This window comes from Polistes canadensis, unplaced genomic scaffold (genome assembly GCF_001313835.1).
Source record: "Polistes canadensis isolate GaletaPanama2010 unplaced genomic scaffold, ASM131383v1 scaffold_40, whole genome shotgun sequence".
NCBI classification, from domain to species: domain Eukaryota; kingdom Metazoa; phylum Arthropoda; class Insecta; order Hymenoptera; family Vespidae; genus Polistes; species Polistes canadensis.
Window position 1 is genome coordinate 810,588 of NW_014569587.1, and position 20,550 is coordinate 831,137.

General features: G+C 32.1%; 4 protein-coding genes across 14 annotated transcripts; 2 read left to right on the plus strand and 2 right to left on the minus strand.

The window, feature by feature from the left end:
- Positions 1–87: 87 nt before the first annotated feature.
- Positions 88–7,493, plus strand: LOC106784799 (myotubularin-related protein 3). 9 transcript variants are annotated; one of them, XM_014744699.1, is made up of 17 exons: positions 89–593; positions 1,252–1,311; positions 1,431–1,757; positions 1,916–2,102; positions 2,209–2,387; positions 2,459–2,660; positions 2,747–2,937; positions 3,008–3,203; positions 3,264–3,449; positions 3,531–3,695; positions 3,801–4,051; positions 4,143–4,379; positions 4,469–4,751; positions 5,361–5,462; positions 5,864–6,048; positions 6,173–6,474; positions 6,821–7,493. In XM_014744699.1, exons 3-17 carry the CDS (start codon positions 1,450–1,452, stop codon positions 6,835–6,837), a joined length of 2,991 nt encoding a protein of 996 aa, XP_014600185.1. In that variant the 5' UTR covers positions 89–593; positions 1,252–1,311; positions 1,431–1,449; the 3' UTR covers positions 6,838–7,493. The 9 variants fall into 9 exon arrangements, with proteins under 9 accessions (XP_014600194.1, XP_014600185.1, XP_014600193.1 ...); XM_014744707.1 differs by having other exon boundaries at positions 7,361–7,493; XM_014744700.1 differs by having other exon boundaries at positions 89–438.
- A 245-nt stretch (positions 7,494–7,738) lies between these two features.
- On the minus strand, positions 7,739–10,498 carry LOC106784800 (gustatory receptor for sugar taste 43a-like). 2 transcript variants are annotated; one of them, XM_014744710.1, is made up of 9 exons: positions 10,316–10,498; positions 9,942–10,039; positions 9,673–9,874; positions 9,390–9,606; positions 8,941–9,274; positions 8,726–8,806; positions 8,360–8,634; positions 8,108–8,266; positions 7,739–7,962 (listed from the first exon to the last, which is right to left on the minus strand). In XM_014744710.1, the coding sequence occupies exons 2-9, from the start codon at positions 9,970–9,972 to the stop codon at positions 7,792–7,794; spliced, it is 1,470 nt and encodes a 489-aa protein (XP_014600196.1). In that variant the 5' UTR covers positions 9,973–10,039; positions 10,316–10,498; the 3' UTR covers positions 7,739–7,791. The 2 variants fall into 2 exon arrangements, with proteins under 2 accessions (XP_014600196.1, XP_014600195.1); XM_014744709.1 differs by having other exon boundaries at positions 8,084–8,266.
- Positions 8,593–13,418, plus strand: LOC106784801 (PAXIP1-associated glutamate-rich protein 1). 2 transcript variants are annotated; one of them, XM_014744712.1, is made up of 3 exons: positions 8,593–8,656; positions 12,379–12,536; positions 12,637–13,417. In XM_014744712.1, exons 1-3 carry the CDS (start codon positions 8,654–8,656, stop codon positions 12,866–12,868), a joined length of 393 nt encoding a protein of 130 aa, XP_014600198.1. In that variant the 5' UTR covers positions 8,593–8,653; the 3' UTR covers positions 12,869–13,417. The 2 variants fall into 2 exon arrangements, with proteins under 2 accessions (XP_014600198.1, XP_014600197.1); XM_014744711.1 differs by lacking the exon at positions 8,593–8,656 and adding an exon at positions 11,742–12,239 and having other exon boundaries at positions 12,637–13,418.
- A 172-nt stretch (positions 13,419–13,590) lies between these two features.
- Positions 13,591–19,720, minus strand: LOC106784750 (protein I'm not dead yet-like). Its single transcript, XM_014744603.1, is given in 13 exon segments — positions 13,591–13,964; positions 14,027–14,310; positions 14,382–14,476; positions 14,536–14,678; positions 14,774–15,086; positions 15,158–15,213; positions 15,285–15,665; positions 17,683–18,027; positions 18,182–18,355; positions 18,508–18,820; positions 18,967–19,025; positions 19,225–19,605; positions 19,664–19,720. Coding segments are annotated over 13 exon segments (2,886 nt in total). The 3' UTR covers positions 13,591–13,679.
- Positions 19,721–20,550: the final 830 nt, after the last annotated feature.

Here is a 20,550-nt window from a genome sequence, read left to right on the forward strand (position 1 = left end):
TGAAAATGTGATTGGACGATGACGCGAGTGCGCATAAGTGCATCTTTATCCAATGCATTGTCGTCGACCTTGTAAACATCTGTTCCATATCGCAAGTAATCAGTCTTGCATGAGAACTTAACTTAAAGTGTACATAGACCGATCTGTCAGTACTACATCTTTCACGTCGCTCGTACGAATTTCGTTAAATAATTTTTACCAAAAAAACTCGACGTTATATCTATCGTAATCGCGGTTTGTTTTCCGTCACGTTATAATAAATAGTTATACCGTTGATGGAGATCGTTTTCTACTATGTGGGCCATTTTCATGAACCTCCCTAATGAAAACTAATCGCGTTGGGCTAGCGAGATTTTCCACGGCCGTTTATACCATAACTGCATGCGCCTGACAATCCTACGTGTATCGCGAGGTCACACGTTACTTTTTTCCATAAGGGTAATGCGGGATACTGTTGTTTCTTGCCGAGAAATGTTAATAATCCTTCATGATTTAAGATAAGTGTCGATGCATTTTGTATGAGACGTCAGGAATTCCAAATATCGTCCACCCCTCTCCCCCCTATCAATTGCGGAGAAACTTCGCAGTCCAAAGTAAGATGTCTTTGCGAGAGGATGACTGATTTCATCGCATTTAATGTTTTGACATTTACCAAATCAACGTATATATTTTTGCACGCTTTCCTTTTTAAAAAACGGGTTTAACCAATTTATTTTTTTCTTTTTAAATGATTTATCGAAACGTTCTTTAATACTGTTCGTTATTTCGTTAGAGAATGCAATAAATAAACATACAATTGCTATTATGTTCGATGGATACTTTCCTTTATAACATACTCAAGAACTCGTGAAACTTTCTCACGTACACGCATATTTTTACCCGTAGACTAGAAGGTGCATGCATTTCTGAAATTAATCGTTTGAAATAAACAATTTTATAATGTGTAATATGAAAAGGCACGCTTTTTTAGTAGATATTCAAAATTCGTTTGATATGTAAATATATGTATATATATTTACGTTTTTTACTTTAATATGACGTTTGTATTATTTTGTTCGAACAAGTCATATGATATACAATGATAATCAGATATTTTATTATGCATGAGAAGGAGTATAAAAGTTACAGTTGCATAAATTGCAATTAAATGCATACATTATAATTATATCTACAATTAATAATATGCGAACATTTTATCAATACTTATATTTGATCGATTATTTTACTAAATATTTCGAATGGTTGTTACAGGAAGCAGAATTTAAACTAATTAGAAATTCAGATATTTGTCAGAATCAATATTCATAATAGGTAAGTTTAATGTTATTATATTTACTTATATATGTTGAATGCATCAGTAAAAGTGCAAAAATACAATGTGAAATTATAATTTTAAAGCAATTTCACAGAAGTATTTCCTTTTATTATAGATTGGAAAGTAGAGTGGAAATGGAGAGTTCCGAAGAGCCAACCAGTTTGCAATCAATTTGTCACCTGCATGCATCAGAGTTATTTCCAAAACATCCACATTTCGAATGTGAAGATCAAACATTGACTATACCGTTCACTCTTTTAAGTGGAGAATCAGTGGTAGCATTGGGACGCATATCAGATGGTGTTTTGGCTCTTTCTAATTATAGACTCTACTTACAACAGAGTCAAGCCTGTTACAATATACCATTGGGCCTTATTGAACAATTAGAAGTAAAAGAAATATTCTTTTTGCATATTGGGTGCAAAGATGCACGGTCATTGAGGTATAGTTTATACATTGTTTTACTTATATGAGTTTCAATATACTATATCTTGATTTGTACATCAACGTGTAATGTTACTGTTACAACTCAATTTAGTATTGCTTGTCATAGACTTATGTAACTGTTTACAACAGGACAATATTCTTATAACGTTTTAGCTGTTCATTTTCCACTAACGAGCATTGTCTGGAATGGTTCAAACGATTACATAAAGTAACATACCCACGTAAAAGTATCGAAGACATATTTTCTTTTGCGTATTATGCATGGTCTATAGAGGAGGGTAAAGACTATCCTAGGCTTGGGAAAGATAATAGTTCTTATATCTCTACTTTTAATTCAGAGGTAAATGCATTTAATTTAATATGATGTTACATTTGCTAATATAAATTAATATAATGTTATATTTGTGGATACCATAATATAATAACATTTTTGTGCAATTATGAAGGTGGAACGATTGAAATTTAATCTTCATGGTACATGGCGTATAAGTCCGATAAACAAGGATTATAGAATGTGCCCATCTTACCCACCACAACTTTTGGTTCCTGCTTGCATTTCTGATGAAATTTTGGAAATTGTTGCTAAATTCAGAAGTTCCAGACGAATTCCTGCAGTTGTGTGGAGGTAAAATAACCAAAACCATTTCCGATATAATTTAATTTAATGTATTTTATAATAAAAATTAATATTTTAAGGCATGTAAACAATGGAGCGGTAATAGCTCGTAGCAGTCAACCAGAAGTTGGCTGGTTAGGTTGGAGAAGTTCCGAAGATGAGGATCTTTTAAAAGCTTTGTCTGATGCATGTTCCTACGATAAAGGAGAATCTACAATGGTTGATTCACCTATTAACTATTCTGATGTTGGAGATGATGCGATAACTCCAAGTGTTACAAAAGTAAGTATAAATCTTAGTTAAATAAAGATAAAGAAAAGAATATAAGTCTTATAAAATTCTATACATTTCTAAAAATTGTTTTATAGAAAGTTCTAATTGTGGATGCAAGATCCTACACGACAGCTGTAGCAAATAGAGCACGAGGCGGTGGTTGTGAATGTCCTGAGTATTATCCGAGTTGTGATATTCAGTTCATGAATCTGGCAAATATACATTCTATAAGGAAAAGTTTTCATGCAGTCAGACAATTATGTGCATCTGATGCTGATCAACCAAAGTGAGTTAATTAAATAATAAATAAATGTGGATTATTTTCTAATGATTTAACACTGTACGGATTATTTTAGTTGGTTGAGCTTATTGGAAGGTACTAGATGGTTACAACATATGTCAGGTTTATTGCGTGCTGCAGTTACGGTTGCATCTGCTATAGAACGAGATGGACGACCAGTATTAGTACATTGTAGTGATGGTTGGGATAGGACACCTCAGATTGTTGCCTTAGCACAGATATTATTAGATCCCTATTACCGTACTATAGAGGTAAGATTTATAATACTTTCCATATTTATTATTGAATACATGGACAATTTTTAAATGTAGGGATTTCAAATATTATGTGAGAGAGAATGGTTAGACTTTGGACATAAATTCGCTGATCGCTGTGGACAAACAGTCGGTTGCGATGACCCAAATGAACGTTGCCCAGTATTTTTACAATGGCTTGATTGTGTACATCAGTTAATTCAACAATTTCAATGTAGTTTTCAAATGTCTCCTGCATATCTTGTAAGTAATAATATGTATCTCTAAATAGTATATATGTAAAACATATATACTGAAGGTTAATATATTTAATTTATGCTCTAGGTAAAATTAGCACAGCATACATATTCACAACTCTTTGGTACATTTTTATGTAACACAAGACAGGAGAGATTACAGTTAAGAATACAAGAACGTACTTTTTCAGTATGGCGATTTCTTAACTCTTCTTTGTTCGTTAATCATTTGTACTCACCTTTAAAAAATCAAGTATGATAGTTTCTTTTTTATATTGTAAATCTATATATGTAAAAAGTATTTTAACATACTTTCATGCCCATTTCGTTTAGTAATTAAAATTTTTATTTTTTTTAGGTATTATGGCCAAGTTGTAATGTACGAGATCTTGTTTTGTGGTCAGAAGTATATTTAGGTTCTATGGAATCCTCACTTGGTATTAGGGATGATAAACAAAGAGTTACAATGATAGATATAGAAGGAGGTGAAAGTGAAGAACCACAAGGACAAATGACTAAAACACGTTCTTACGGGGATCTTATACATACCCCCGATCATGCAGCCTACCTTCACCGCAGACTTAGCGATCCGAGTATTTCTGTGGAAAAGTAAGTGGTAATTTAAATAGATATTTGTTTATAGGTACATTTCATGTATATATATATAATATAATTATTTTAATAACAATTCTTTTTATAGAAAATTTGATTCTTTAAATTTGGAAGTTGAGGCTGAAAAAATAGTAAATAGCATAGATGATAGCAAATTTGAAACTTTAGAAGCAGATCCATCAGAGACTGATATTAAGACCAAACAGTATACTACAGTGCAAACATCGAGCGAATCACCTGCTAATCCATCAGTGGATAGTTCTACAGATACATTAATACCTAATAACGATTCACTTGTTAGTGTTCTCAATGGAGAGAAAGAAGCGTAAGTTTTAAAAAAAATTCTAACTTTTTGGTGGAAGTATGATTGTATAAAATGTAATATGAATATTGATTTATGTATATCAATTACAGATTGCAAACAAATTTAGGACAAGATAGTATTTCACCGTGGATTGAAACTGGTACAGCGGGACGAGGTACTTGTTCCTGTAATCGTAATCACAATGAAGGTAGTGATGTCAGTGATACGAGTGCTCCATTGATATCAAGAACACCAAGTAGCATATGTCCAGCTTCTCCAACTCATCAGGATGCTATATTAGATAATCCTGATAGACTGGATGATGTCGATGGTCTTCCTGTCATTCATTGTGATATTCAGTTACGAGTACAACAGATTATCGTCGAGCACAAGGTACATAAACGAGCAAGAAAACAAAAGATCAATTTTTAATGTACAATCATTTGTCATTGACTTAAGCCAGACATGAGCTACCTTTACAACAAAATTTTTATTATATTTTATGTTGATTTGTTCCATTTTATATAAATCGATTAAAATATATTTTTTCTAGAAATTTTATCAGCGAAAGTGAATTAACATTTGCCACCACGTTATTGATTTACGATTGATGAATGTGTTTCTGCAAGGGTCATAATGTTTTAACAATCTTTTTCTTAAGAAAAAACGATTTCGTTTACTATTAATTATATGTTGATTAAAAAAAAAAAGAAATCTTCATTATTTAATCTTATTTTAATTGGAAAAGGAAGAAAATTTGATATAAGTTTAATTATTTAGGAAAAATTAGACTCCAGTCGTAAATCGTTTGTGGCGTGATTATGGATTTTTTGATAGTCAAAGTGTTAATGACTTATATCGGGGAATATTGGTTGCCCATGACTGACTTAAATATAATAAAAGGTCATAAATTTTTATAAAAATCAGTTCTTTAGTTGACTTATTTTCAAACCACCCTTCTTGAACATTGTAATGAAAGTTACTGTGTGCCTGTTTCTTTAGCTAAAGGAAGAAGCATTACGAAAGGAATTACATACAACAAGGCTAGCATTAATTAAGCAAGTGTGCAACCACAATGCAGATACCGATCGTATTGATGATATTGTAAGTCTAGTATTAAGATTAAGTGTTTAAAGTGGCTCCAGGCTTATTTAATTTGTATGGTATTTCTTTATACAGAAAGTATGTTACTGAAATTTTAACTGTATGGATCGCCTGTTGAATATTATATACCGTGTAAACATTTATTTGAAGATTTTGAAGAAAGAAGCTTGCATTTTGTCAATCCGATTATTGATTTAGATTTATTGAATGTCATTGTGTTGATCCTGCTATTTACGTCACACTTGTTTTCTTGCGATCCATTTTTCGGAATGTTACTAACAGGTCAATAGTTATGAGGCATTGCATATTTAATTTATATTTCTGTTTCAAATATTGAGAGAGTGCAGTAAGATGTTTAAATATATTTTAAAAATGATAAGAAACCAATTGTTGGGTTACAGGGTTCATTGCCAGATTCGGTAGGCAGTGCTGGAGAACACGGAGAATCCTTACCATCGGATATGTCTTGGGAGGCCGTCGAGGATTTGGTACCAGCTCCAACTCTTTGGGTTCCAGATCATGCAGTAAATCGTTGCATGGGATGCAACACAGAATTTTGGCTTGGTAGACGTAAACATCATTGCAGGTATGCAATAATATTCGCAACAAGTATGAGGATGAAAGGAAAAATATGAGAAAGGAAAAAGAAATATAAGTCGATAAAGATAATTAAATAAAGAAATTGAGAAAGAACAATATCTATATTGTAGATGCTGCGGCAAGATATTCTGTGCGGATTGTTCGGAAAATTCAACGCCGTTACCCAGTGAACAACTTTATAATCCTGTAAGAGTTTGTAAAGATTGCTTTTCCCGACTTCATCATCATACAAGTCCTTGCCAGTGCAGTGCTCGACATCAGAATAAAGTAGATCACGAAACGGATTTATCATCTAACTCAGAAACGTTGGTGACTTACCAAAGGGCAAAACCTATTTCTATGACAAAAGATACCTGCTGCGACAACTTAATGCAGGCTGCTCATCAAAAATCACAACCGTCTATTACAGCAGGTACGGTAAATTGAGCGTTTAGTTTGATATCGCGACTGGAAAATGCAGTTTGGGTTTCTCAATTTCAATAATGCCGAGCATTATCTGTTTCCGATGGGTAATCACATTACTACCGGATTTATACATAATTTGTATCGTATACATAAATGAGATACGCGTTGCTGACGCGTTAGGATTCTTTAAGTGATCTAATATTTATTGCTAGAATAATAATTTGTACGAAAAGTGTATAGCAGTAAAAAAAACAGAGAGTCAGTATACGAAGCTGTATATACCTTATTATGAGTAACTCGATATACAATTTTTGGCTTCTTTCAATGAAATTCTTCGAGTTTTCCGTTTTTAGGTATATCAATACGGTAGTAGAGCAAGAGAGTGGGGGGAAGAGAGAGAGAAAGAAAGAGAGTGAGTGAAGGTGAGGCATGTTTTGGACAGGCTGTGACTGATGTCTAATTTTAGGCAATAGGCGGGATATACTGCTAATTAATAATCTCTTTATTGTGTAATTAATTAGCAGTCGGGTAAAGTTACGACGAAATTGTATTTGTATATTGTCGCCGTGTATGAGAATTGGAATATTAAATGTCATCGTGGTATCTCATCGCATTTGTATAGTGCCAACACTTTTTTTTTTAGATGTATCCTTCTTCATTTTCATCTTAAGATGATGCGAAGAGAATTTGGAAAATATTAAATATCGGTTAATCTATATAATATACATTTATACAGAGTGCATATATATATATATATTTATCGGGCAATAGATCCACTGTAATTAGCGATTTTCGAACACAACATTTTTACATGAACGTAAACGTATTATATTACACGGGGACATTCCAAACATATATTTCATCCATCATTACATTTATTATTATTATAACAGGTGGGTAAAACGGCAGATAAATAGTTCTACAAAACAACGGACGAGGCGGTTAAATCTATGAACTACTGTAATATGGATAAATATTATATATGTGTATATCAGTGCATAAATTAAAAGTGGACAGAATATTGTATTTATATAAACTATTTGTATAACTGCCGCATGCCTATATTTATATAATTACCGTATGCCTATTTCAATTTTCTTGTCCTGGCAAATGGACACCGAATTGTACATTGAGCTTTATTTCACTCTATTGGAGAACGTTAAAAGTTTATTCAATTTATTAATTAAACGAGGATGTCAATTATTGTTTATGTAATATTTACTCTTAACGTATGTAAAAAAAAAAATTGAAAAAAATGAAAAAAGAATGAAAAAATGAAAAAAAAAAAAAAAAAAAAAACAAAGGAAACAAAACTACAAGAAAATTATGTTTGATTAAATGCATTATGTCTGATCGCTGTGAGATTGTGGAGAGTCGAGGCATTTCTCAAAATTTGTGTAGCATTTTTCAAGATGTTATCTACATCATCTTTCGTATTGTCTTCCTTTTGAAATTGTATGAGAATTACGAGATACGTCGTTACCGCGCTGGCAATCTGAAACATTGGCAACAGTCATACATTATTGAATAACGAGCGAATGTCGATAAGATCTTTATGTTGTGCAGGATTCGTAAAATAAGAAGAGTCGAATGAAAAGAAGCCTAACAATATTCACTTTTCCATGTTGTGTATCGCTCACCGAAGTGAAAAGAGATCTATCTAAGGAAAATAGTCCACAAGCAGAAAAGTCCAAAGGTCGATGCAGTAATTGAAGTGAAAATATTTCCAAGTGTTTTCTACATTCCGCGTTTGGATTAGAAGAAAGCAATTGGCTAACGAGAATGGCCGTCCTTTTTGCCTGTAAAAAAGAGTTGGACTTTTTCAAGTTATAAATTAAACATTATGTTGTTAAAATTCAGACAATATCGATCGGGACAATAAAACATTTCACCTGAATGACAGCATAATATGTAGGTTGTATGATTATAAACATTCTCGCGATGTGTAAGATACTCCACATAGATTGAATTATCAGGTACAACCATTGACGACCTCCACTGATCTCTACTATTAGAAAATAGGGTGTAATAATCAGATGTAAGAGGCAGGAGAGTGTAACCACTAGCATGACAAGACCAAATGAATTATTTATAAAAGAAACCGTGTCGCATAGAGACGAGTGCACCGTCACCAGTTGAGCTATATTATTTGCAAAATTCTTCGTTTCTAAACAAAAGGATATAATATGGTAAGTTTTGTTTCTCTCTCTCATCGGAGTTATTTAAAAATCAAGTGTTACTTATATATTTTAACTTACCAAATCCAACTGGATACCACTCGATAGCTTTGGATATACGAATGTACGAAGTTGGTTGTTCTCGATTTTTAAAATCACCAGCTGTGTTAGCATTTACGACAGAAATATTATTATCGTATATGTAGATTACGTTATTTTAAATTACGCGACATGATTAGTATCTTTAAATTATTATCACGAAAAAATGAAAGAAGAGAATTATAGTTGGTACACACCCAAGCCAAGGTCTTTCCTAAAATGATCGGTCACTTTGCCTGACTTCACTATACCTTCGAGACACTTATTAAGCCTCACAAATCTTTGACCCACGTTGTATGTGATAATACTATATTGGACTTCCAATACAATGATAATCATATACATGATATAAAGTGGCAAGTAGTTGACCGCACCTTTGTTCTTCATTTTTTTATTAGTCTTTGAATCGCGATTCCACCAATATGTGTCGAGACCCGAAATTATCGTGATATAGGTAAGAGCGCAAGTAACTAGAATAATGGTGTATCTTCGGGTTTTCTTCGGTGCAATGATACCCAATATTTCGTCGATCTAATTTTCATATATTAAAAGAAATGAGAAATAAAAGGAGAAGAGAAAATAATGTAAAGCATACATATATAAACTTCATGGATAAATCTCATGATAAAAGATTCCTTCGATTTACCTCAGCTAAATTATTAAGAATAGTCTGTCCGTTTTTCCAACGAAATGGTGAACCTAATATAGCAATAGTAGCTTGTACTATTACTCCAAGTATATCGCTAGCAGTTGGTATAACGGCTGAACGAGATTTTAATCTTGTACTGTTTTCCCAGCCATCTTTCATTTCTCGCCATAGACCCCAAGCTTCTGCACCCATGATAACTCCAAAAAGAAATATGCTAAGGAAAAATGAAAAAAGGAAAATTGATTTGTCTAGAAAATTATTCTAGAAATGTCAATTTTACCTGTAAATTACATCGATAATTTCCAAACGACCTTGATATCGGTCTTGTGCTTGTTTCGTAAAACGAACTGGACATAAACCAAACACCTTGCTGATGTGGTAAGCAGGAAAAAGAGCTTGAAAGAGATCGCTGTTCACTATTGGCTTGTTGATCTCCATTCCATCATTTTTAATATCGCTCACTTTAATGGTTCCTCGTTTCCCTAAAACTTAGATTATTTTAGATCTGCTACATTTAAATTTAGAAATTTTTTAAGTAAACCAACTTACTGCTTTCACGTTTGTTCCATCGCACGGGCATCCTATTATTTGTAGTGGTTTCTTCACGTTTAGCAGGTTCTCCCGGTAAAATATTTTCTTCGTAAATACTATTATCATAAAATTCTTTTTTTATCAGAATATACATGTTTATTTAAAAAAAAATGTTTTTTTTTTTTTAATTTTTAGCAAGAATATCGAATTATATCATTGAGTATATCGATTAAAGTAATAATTATGTTTGTATTTTGATCATCGCCACTATTCAAAGATAATAGTTCGTTGTTAGATATTATTTGCAATAACCGAAATACGTTTTTTTTTAAAACGTGTGTGAACTAGAAAGAACGTCTTTTTACTGTAAGGATTACTGATGAGAAACGAACCTCTACGTATATCGTACTGCGAGTTTTATTGTATCGCTTGTTGTGTCCATCCATTCGCGTCAGATCGTCAACGGATAATTATTGTTGTTGAACGAGTGGCTCTTCAGTGCGATGGCTATCCTTCGAAAACATTTATATACGATGTTTGTGTTAGTGGGTGGACGCACATAGAATAAAAATTCTTGTAAAAGTAAGTACATAAAGTTTTTTTTTTATGTTATATATGTAGTGTATGTATGTACGTGTTAATAACACATTGAATGTTTCCTTAACTATAGGTGTTTATTTTTCTCTCACGTTTTATTCGATTCGATCATCTCCTTTTAATCATTTTGTTTGCAATTTTTTTTTCTTTTCTTCTTTATTTCTTTTTTTTTTTTTTTTTTAAATTATTTGTATAATTACAATTCGATATAAAAAATTTGAAAATTTTGCTTACGCGCGCTCTTACGCTTTTGCTTATCTAATATTATATACTTACTTTTAATCACCTTTCGAATGTTCAGGGGTAAAAATTATTATTACAATAATAAACGCGGCGTACCTCGCGAAAAAGGTACACACTTAAGTTGAATAAACAAAGTAACTTCGATCGCGTACCAATCTATATACAATTTCCGATGAAATAGATTGATATATCTTCTGTAATTATATGTTGGGGTGTTCCCTCGACTTGATATATTATTTCTATTGAGCGTATCATGTGTATATAACATGTACGAAACATCTCATTAGTTTCTTTATTTTTAATGAAGTATTTTTTTTTCTTCTTGTTATTTACCACGCCTGTGTATGCAGACATGATTTATTTCGATTTTTTCTTTTATATTCTTCGCACTTATGTTTACGTAGAACGTTAAATTTACCGTAGATTTGTTGATTGTCAAGTCACTTTTTCATTGTTCTTATCTATTTCGTTAGATTCATCGATGAATCTTCATTTGTAGTTATATTCCGTTTGAATAAGAAATTACGAGTCAAAACTCATATATTATATAGAGATATAGCAATTGATTGATCATTTCAAATTACTATTGTATAATGTAATTGGGATGTTTTCAAATTTTGGTGGGCTGGTACCGATTTTTGAAAACAATTATTTTTCGCGGTCTTTTTTTAATACCCCATTAACATAAATACTTTGAAAATTTCTGATCTAATTAACAACGAACGAGTTATAAACTCGTATAGCTGTGGTATTGTATACATGCGAATAATATATAATTTAATCAATAAATTTAATCACATAAATTAAGATTGAAATCTTATATTTATTCGTTAAATAAATAAATCATTTGTTGATTTTCTTATCGACGCGTTTAAAATCAGCGCCATCTCTCGAGCAAATGTTTGTTAAGCACTTTTTAAGTATTACCATTCATTCTGTTTCATTTAATTTTTGATACTATCAGCAAGTATGTACGATCTATAGTTTGTTGTTTTGAATTTTAATATTCGTCGAACTCAACATTCGTGCTTCGTATATATTTATACACATATACGTATTTTTCTAGTATATTTATACGAACATTTATTTATTCTTAATAATCAACCAGTTGCTTTGAATAATATTGTGTGTGTAATGTATAAATTCATAATGTTTACTTGAAGAGCAAAGGTTTATGTTAATTTTTATGAACAAATGTTAGTACCTGCAATATTATAAATTTGTCTTTATCATTTTTTATAAACTTGTGTCATAACAGTGTTTCGGAGTGTTATCTCGTGTTAAATTCTTTTTATTATCAAGAATAAATGATTTGGATGTAAAACATAACCTTAATGTTCAAATTTAGTAATAGTTTTTTTCAAAAATAATTACGCGATTATAGTGAGAACCTAATGGTATATAATAATGGAAAGAAACGAAGAAGAGTGGTCTGTTGAATGTTCAGATGAAGAAAAATATGAAGTTGATTCTAAAGTAAGATATTTACATTGCTTTTAAGTTAATCTTAGCTACTATTATTCAGTTATCTAAATTTTCATATGTTCAGTGTTATAAGTCTTTACAAGCTTATGTACAAATGAATCGAATATAATTGTTTATTTTCTTTATATAGAGCGAATGGACGTTGAAGTCAGAAGACATACTTTCTTTAATCGACGGATTAGAAACTAATCGTATACTAGAGCTTGAATGGAAATGTCCTGGTAGAAGAGGTCCTTCTCCATCTCCTTCTAGTAATCGACAGCAAGAACATGGCTCTCAAGAATATAAGTAAGTTAAATATAATCTCTTGTTTGATAAAAACAAAATTCTTATTATTAGTTTGTAACTGTTAATTTAATTTATGAATTTTCTTCTTTTTTGTTTGTAGACCCGAAGAAAAGTCAGACTTTGATTTTATGGATGAAATGTCATCGCCCAGATTACCAGTACGGAGAGTAGGAGAAAGTACTCCTAAAGGTAGTGCGAAGAAGAAAACTGCCAGTTTTAATGGTGTTCTATCGACTATGTTACGCCATCGTAGATTGGAACAACAAGAAATTAATTCCAGTCCTAAGAAAAGTGAACCTAATTCACCAAGTTTGAAAACTCAACCGACTTAACATTATTTTTTATGCGAGGAAAATACTAATACTGATACAAGCGCATATTATATTTCCAAGATATGGGAAAAATGAGAGAATGTTTATTTTGTTCACATATAAGGTCTTGAATACGAAGGCTATATATTGTATATGAGTACAATATGAATATGGAAATTGATCGGAAATAATTCTTAAAGTAAATCTTGTATTTACTAACCTGAAAGCATTTTTTACCTAATGAAAGGTACTTTTTATCACCCTCTATGAGGGTATAATTTAATTATATTTGATAGATCAAGATAAAAATAGCTATGTTTAGAATCCCTTATATATTTTCTAGATTCAATATATTTTCGTTTATCTATTTTCAATTAATCATATCACAAATTTCTATATTAATTTATTTTTACTTGAAATAGACTTATCAATTGAACTAAGTATAATGTGTGCATTCATTTTAATATATTTTAAGAATAAGATGGAAGGGAATAGGACAGGGTAATGATGCACGATACATAATTTTAATCAACAGAATCCTAGTATTTTTGTTGCACATAAATCCTTAAAATATTATTCGATATATATATGCCGATTTTAAACATATATCTAGTACCTTAGAACTTCTTTATACATTTTTATATGTACATTTACTTATGACTTCCAATTTAAATTTAAACACATATTGTACAAAAGTACTTAGAAGAATTATGTATTATTGTAATATAAATCTAATGATTTTTAAACAAATTGCCGCGTTAAATTTATTAATTTTTATTGAAAGTTAATATATATGTTTTCGTTTATATATATTACCAATACATAAAAAAGATTAACTACATTTATTATCTTCGTTTGCTCGAATATCTGCCGCCCAAGCAGGAAATTGATTGATATCGAAGATGTAGGCTCCCCATGTTGAAAATAAAATAAGTACAACTAATAAACTATAAAAAGAAGGCATACATCCTCCGAGAATTAACCATTTAGTTGGAATATGACCTGCGACTGTTATGAGAGCATTTGGTGGAGTACCAACTGGTAGTCGAAATGAAAATGAGCACATAAACGTAGCTGGTATCATTAAGTACATCGGATGTAGTTCCATGGCTATAGACTGTCAATATAAAAATTTATGTAACACAAAGATGAGATATAAAATGTAAGATAATATCGTACCATTTGAGCAATAACTGGTAATGTTATATTGGCAATGCCCACGTTAGACGTAAATTCTGTAATTATGCCGATGAAGAAACAAACGAATGCCATTACAATAATAGATGGTAAATGTCGAAGTGGTTCAAGAATATGACCGACTTTTTGGGTTAAGCAAGAATGAATACTTCCTTTAGCAATAGCAAAACCGCCACCCAGTAAAAATATCAAGCTCCATGGCATTTTAGTTTCAATAACTTTCCAAGTTATCAAACCCTCCGATGATTTGATCGGTCTTTTGGCAGCTACATGGTGTACAATTGATTATATTACATATACGAGTATCTATATTTTTAATAATTTAAATTATGCTTACGATCTTTGCTCCAGGAATAAATGAAAGCAGGATCTTTTGGTATGAAAAACATAAGAATCGAAGCAAATATAACTGGTGTAGAATCTTTTATTTCTCTGTAAAGATAATCAAATAATAAACTAGCATAAACGATTGAATACTATTAGATACATACATATCTGTTATAACTTCGGACCATCCACGCATAAAGCCAGGTTTTCTAAATATCCATAAGAAAATACACATTAAAAATAATGTAGCAACTCCGATTTCGTGAAACGACACAGGACCTAAATTTGTATATCGTGTTCTAACGACCTGCGAACGTTATGTTTTATAAAAATAAATTAATATTATCGTTAATTTCTCTCTGATAACTAACTGCATAATTGCATAATTGTAATTGGATTTACATTGTTCGCGATTTCTTCGCCTTCTTTGCCTATTGTAGCTGCCAAAGCATCCTTACTTTTTGGTCTTAAGTATCCCAAATATGCTATTCGGATGTAGATCCAGGTGAGAAACGAATTGATGATCATTTGTGGAAAGGAAGCTATCATCCAGTCGGTGAAATTGATACCATTGGAAGAAGGGAAGGTGCTCTCATAAATTCCTTTGAATGTAAGATTCGTTCCGGTACCAACGAGAGTTCCCGTCCCACCGAAAGTGGAAGAATATGCGATACATAAAAGATAACCCACTGTAATCTTTGAGGGTTTCAATATTCTGAAAGAAAGAGTATATATTTGTTAAAAGGAAGATAAGGTTTTAAAAAGTTAAGTGAATATATTACTTACTGTTCATTGGGATTTTCTGGGTTAGGCTCCGTTAGGAACACCTTACCAAATCCAGCCTGTAGAGTAGTAGCAAGGATAATAAATTCATTGGCACATATACCAATGATAAAATTAAGAAGTCACAGACCTCTTCCAATTCTTGGAGGATGGCGAAGATAATAGGTAACATCATAGCCGTCGCAGCTGTGTTCGAAACCCACATGGATATCAAGGTAGTGACTACACAAAGACCACCAAGTAGTCGGGCATGACTACAACCGACCATTTTCATTACACCAAGGGCGATTCTGAGATGCAATTGGGAATGTTCGATCGCTACAGCGAGTATCAAGCCACCTATGAAGACCATAATAGTATCGTTCATGTAACAGGTACATGTTTCAGCTGTACTAAGTAAACCAAGAAAGGGGAAGAGAACGACAGGTAACATTGCAGTGACTGCCATGGGAAATACTTCTGATATCCAATATCCAGCCATTATTATTATAACGTAAGCACATCTGATTTCCTAGAGTTGAAATTATATTTGAGAAGATAAGACATTTTATACGAATTTTCGTACATGTCATGTATTCACATTAAAATAATACCGGACAATCGTAAATAATTATAAATGGTAATAGAATCAAAGGCCAAAGAACAGCGAAAATGATTCTCCAATAAGTTCTTACGAAGTGCAGTGTCCTTTTTCCATAACTAACGTCCTCCACGACAGTGTCTCTATATCGATAAGAGACGGTTAAAAATTTGTAAAATTTTCATTGAAGATTATTTTTGATTCGGTAGATTTTTTGTTTACTGACCCATCTCTGTCATCTTCCTCGGCCATTTATTTGTGATGTATTTGTTAATATAAGAAGCTAAATTTTTAAAGAACCGATGAACAAGCTTTTATCTCAAAATAGCAAATTATTGTATATTTTATTTTTCATATATTTATACAGATAACTTCATATTGTAATGTATTATATATACGTATTTCTATTTTTTCTTTTCTTTTTGTTTCTTCTTCTTATTCTTTGAATCATATTATGCTTAATGAATTAACTCGAAGAAATTTTCATTAGTTAGTCGGCATACGTGCTATGCATCCAAAGTTCAAACATCTAAATTTAGTCGGCCTAGAATCTTGAAAAGGGCTGGATAAGGTCGCGTTTCTTTCTATCTGATGGAGAGAAGACGACGATGGAAGCATTTGGTTCGACCTTAATGACGTCTCTTCAAGCAAGACAGGGAGCAGTGCCTGCGGCGGTACTGATTGCGCTCTTTTCATTGTCCGAAATACCTCCAGTACTTTAGCCAACTTATATCTACCATCTTCGCCGTTTCGTAGTTTGACTTTCATTCTTCAGTTAAATAATAATAATAATAAGAAGAAGAGATGATGAAGAAGAAGAAGAAGAAGAAGAAGTAAAGAAAATGAAAGGAATAAATAAAAAATGAAAAGAAATGTTTCTATAATAATTAACATATGTTATATATATTAATTGTAAAAATAATGAATAAGTTATATCAGGTAATCCCAAATAATTATTGCTTTTTCTCAGTAAGTTTTATACGCAAAATATTAGGACGACCTAATAACACTACTGGTTAGAAATTTGGAAGTTATGCGCACGTGTTTTGAAACAATCTGTATATATGTTACCGTGAAATACAGAAATTGGAGGAGAATGTTAAGATTCACATGATCGCTTAGTGTAGGTCCGAAATATTAATGTATAAGAATAAACCAAAATATTCGGTCTTTCACCGATGTATTTGGCATGTGTTGTGACAAGCGACAAATTAAAAAAGAATTAATTTTATTATAATTTCATTTTTAATATATTATATAAAAAAGTAATTTCGACGAAATTTTAGATGCATTAAAATCATCAATACTGTCTTGTTTTTGTCATATTTAATGATTTCGAATATAATATTAATGAAATTATTCGCAATGTCCGTTGATACTTGTATTGACTTTTTTATCCGCCCATTCTGGGAATTTGTCGATGCCAAAAACGTAGGATCCCCAAAGTGGAAATATGAGTAGTTGTATGAGCAAGCTATATATCGCGGGCAAACATCCGCCGACGAGTAATACTGGCGTTCGCATGTGAGCCGCGATCGATATAATTGCGTTTGGTGGAGTGCTGACTGGTAATCGAAATGCATAGGAGCACGTTATTGTCACTGGTATCATCAGATAAAGAGGATGTACCCTCATCGCGGAAGACTGCAACAATAACGTCATACGACGTGCGTTATCGTTTCGGTATTGTTCATACCGTTGTAATTGATTTTTCATAGTAATGGGTTACCCGAAAAGGTTCATGCCCATTTATATACATAATATATTTAAAAATATATATATTAGTAAACATTTAAAACGATGAATTTAATGATCGTTTATATTATAAATCGTCAAATAAATTTTCTTGTTGATTTATTGACACATGGATATGTATATCGAAATATTGGCACAAATTTTTCGGATAAACCAATAATTACATAATGGTCGAATATATAATAAAATTAACCATGTGTGCTATTATCGGTATAACAATATTTCCAGTTCCTACGTTTGAGGTCACTTCCGTTAGAGTACCAACGAATAACAAAACGACTGCCAATAACGGCAGAGGGTGTAAAGTTTGTAACGGTAACAAGAATCGACCTAGTCTCACAGCCAGACAGGATTGATTGCTAGCCTTTGAAATGGCAAATCCACCACCTAGAAGAAAAACCAATCTCCACGGCATCTTTCGTTTAATCAGGTTCCAAGTTATTAAACCTTCGGAAGGACCCCATGGCCTTTTCTCACCTATTTAAACAAAACTAATTAATTGTCTTTCAATACATAATGTTGTGATATAACCTGACGGGTATTATAAATATATATATAGGCTCACGATCTCGGCTCCAAAAGTATATAAAATGGGGATCTCTAGGGATGTAAAACATCAACAAGCAAATGAGAAGAGCAGGTGTCGAATCCTTGATCTCCCTGTTCGATTAAAAAACAACAAATAATAAAATTCTTTGATATTTCTTTACAAACAATTCTTACACGTCTGATAGAAGGTCTGCCCAGCCTGTAATAAATCCAGGAGCTCTGAATATCCATAGAACTATACACGTTAAAAATAGTATCGATACAGCGATCTCGTGGAAGGACATGGGACCTATTTGTTTCAGTTTTTCTTTGATCACCTAAGAATATCGCGTTTTCTGTTATATTGAGTTTAAAAATTGCACTGTACGCCATGAAACACAATCTCGAATGTAAGTGATATCTTTTTTTTTCTTTTCCCCCTTAATAGGAAACGATTAAGATTTTATTTTTGAAATAAAGTAAAGCTCACTCGATTAGCTACTTTCTCGCCTTCCGGACCAATTCTCGCAGCTTCGGCATCCTTACTCTTTGGTCTTAGAAAACCGAGATAAACTATTCGAAGATGCAACCATAAAACGAAGGAATTGAGAGCCATTTGAGGAAAACAAGCGACAGTCCAATCGCCGAAAGTGATTGGATCTGCTTCGGGAAATGTGTATTCGAAGATTCCTTTGAAGACAAGATTCGTTGGTGTACCGACCAAAGTTCCAGTTCCCCCGAACGTTGAAGCGTATGCTGCCGCGAAAAAATAAGCTTTCGTCACGTTCGTTGGTTTCAATTCACTGAAAAAGAATTTCATTTATTTTAGAATATTCGAAGCAACCAACCAACCGTTCCTTCTTAATATCATACCAAAGAGAGAGAGAGAGAGAGAGAGAGAAAGAGAAAGAGAAATATAAATTCAATTTAAAGATAGTTTTATACGTACGGATCGGCATCGGGTTCCTCTGGATCTATTTTAACGTGGAATACTTTTCCTAGTCCTTGCTGTGCCAATATTAACAATAACAAAAAGTAACAATTAAAATAATATAGAGTTAACGAGAAATCTAAGGGAAATACATTAGATATTTGATACCGTTTAAAAACTTTGTTAACACGTAATCGTAATATAAAATTAATTCGATGATATATAACAAAATTTCGAGAATAATATTAATTTAAAAAAAAAAGAGAGAAAGAGAACCCTTTCCAATTCGTAGAGAACGGCAAATACAATGGGCACCATCATCGCCGTGGTAGCAGCATTAGCGATCCACATGGATATAAAAGTGGTTACGGTACAGAGACCACCTAGAAGTTTTGTGTGGCTACATCCAAGCATGTTCATGACCATGAGAGCTATTCTCATATGCAGGTTGCAATGTTCCGTCGCAAACGCAAGGATCAAGCCACCCATGAAAATCATTATGGCATCGTTCATATAGCAATACACGGTCTCGAGTGTAGTCATTATTCCAAAGATTGGAAAGAGAACAACCGGCATCATAGATGTAATAGGTACAGGAATAGCCTCGGTCACCCAATATCCTGACATTAATAAAACCACGAATGCACATCTGACCTCCTGGACAAAAAAAAGAATACATATTTTTTTTCTTTTTTAGTTAGCTTAACTATCATACTTGATTTGGGAAAATTAATTGAGAAATATTCGAAATACCTGACAATCGTAAATACATAGAATAGTTGTTAGAAATATAAACCAAATTATAGCAAAGATCGACCGCCAATAAAGTCGAAAAAAGTTACCAGTGTTTATCCAGAATTCTTTAATATTGGAGCTAAGAAAATAATGATTAATTACATATTATAATTAATCTAATAAAATTTAATGGGGGTGGTGTGGGGTTATATATATATAAGAAAAAAGCAAATATAGTAACTTTTGTTCCTCATCATCTATCTCGAAATCGTTTTCTCTTTGAGCCATTTATTTGGATTTCAAACAAGTTCCTTCCTTCGTTAGATTTTATTATACGAAGATCATCTGTCTTTCATATTGATTTGTTCGTATAAATGATGCGATATATATCGATTTTATTTAGATAGTTTTCTTGCGTTATAAATTTCATTCGAAAAAACAAAAAAAAACAAAACGATATTTAGATGGCGTAAAATAAAATAGAACAATTTTTCTTATTGTTAGTAGATTTATTTAAATGAAAACAAAAAAGTAAAATTAATTTTCTACAAATTTTGGATTACTTTCTTGTGATACCTGTAAAAATATAAAAACGATTTAAAAAGGTGCCTTGTAGGTGTATTGTAATCAATCATCACGATCCATTACGAATTTTATTTTCGTTATGCATATGCAACCTTTGTAAAGTCATATAAACAACAATCAATAAAAGAACTTTCACAGATGATAATGAGCCAGTCTAACGGTGGATCTCGAGGAGGATGGTACGTTGAACTTATACTCCGTGCTTTTAGACTATACTATACATTTTTTTCGATTAATTAACAATTTTTTAAGATATATCGAACAGTTTAATGTACTCTATTA

Excerpts from the sequence above, each read along its gene's own strand:
- LOC106784799 (XM_014744699.1), top strand. The coding sequence starts at position 1,450 with ATGGAGAGTTCCGAAGAGCCAACCAGTTTGCAATCAATTTGTCACCTG. Across the intron at positions 3,696-3,800 it reads ACTCACCTTTAAAAAATCAA|GTATTATGGCCAAGTTGTAA; the intron begins GTATGATAGTTT and ends TATTTTTTTTAG. Across the intron at positions 6,049-6,172 it reads AGACGTAAACATCATTGCAG|ATGCTGCGGCAAGATATTCT; the intron begins GTATGCAATAAT and ends TCTATATTGTAG.
- LOC106784801 (XM_014744711.1), top strand. The coding sequence starts at position 12,171 with ATGGAAAGAAACGAAGAAGAGTGGTCTGTTGAATGTTCAGATGAAGAA. Across the intron at positions 12,240-12,378 it reads AATATGAAGTTGATTCTAAA|AGCGAATGGACGTTGAAGTC; the intron begins GTAAGATATTTA and ends TTCTTTATATAG. Across the intron at positions 12,537-12,636 it reads CATGGCTCTCAAGAATATAA|ACCCGAAGAAAAGTCAGACT; the intron begins GTAAGTTAAATA and ends TTTTGTTTGTAG.
- LOC106784800 (XM_014744709.1), bottom strand. The coding sequence starts at position 9,972 with ATGCCCGTGCGATGGAACAAACGTGAAAGCA. Across the intron at positions 9,607-9,672 it reads ATTATCGATGTAATTTACAG|CATATTTCTTTTTGGAGTTA; the intron begins GTAAAATTGACA and ends ATTTTTCCTTAG. Across the intron at positions 7,963-8,083 it reads GCGATACACAACATGGAAAA|ATTGCCAGCGCGGTAACGAC; the intron begins GTGAATATTGTT and ends CCAATGTTTCAG.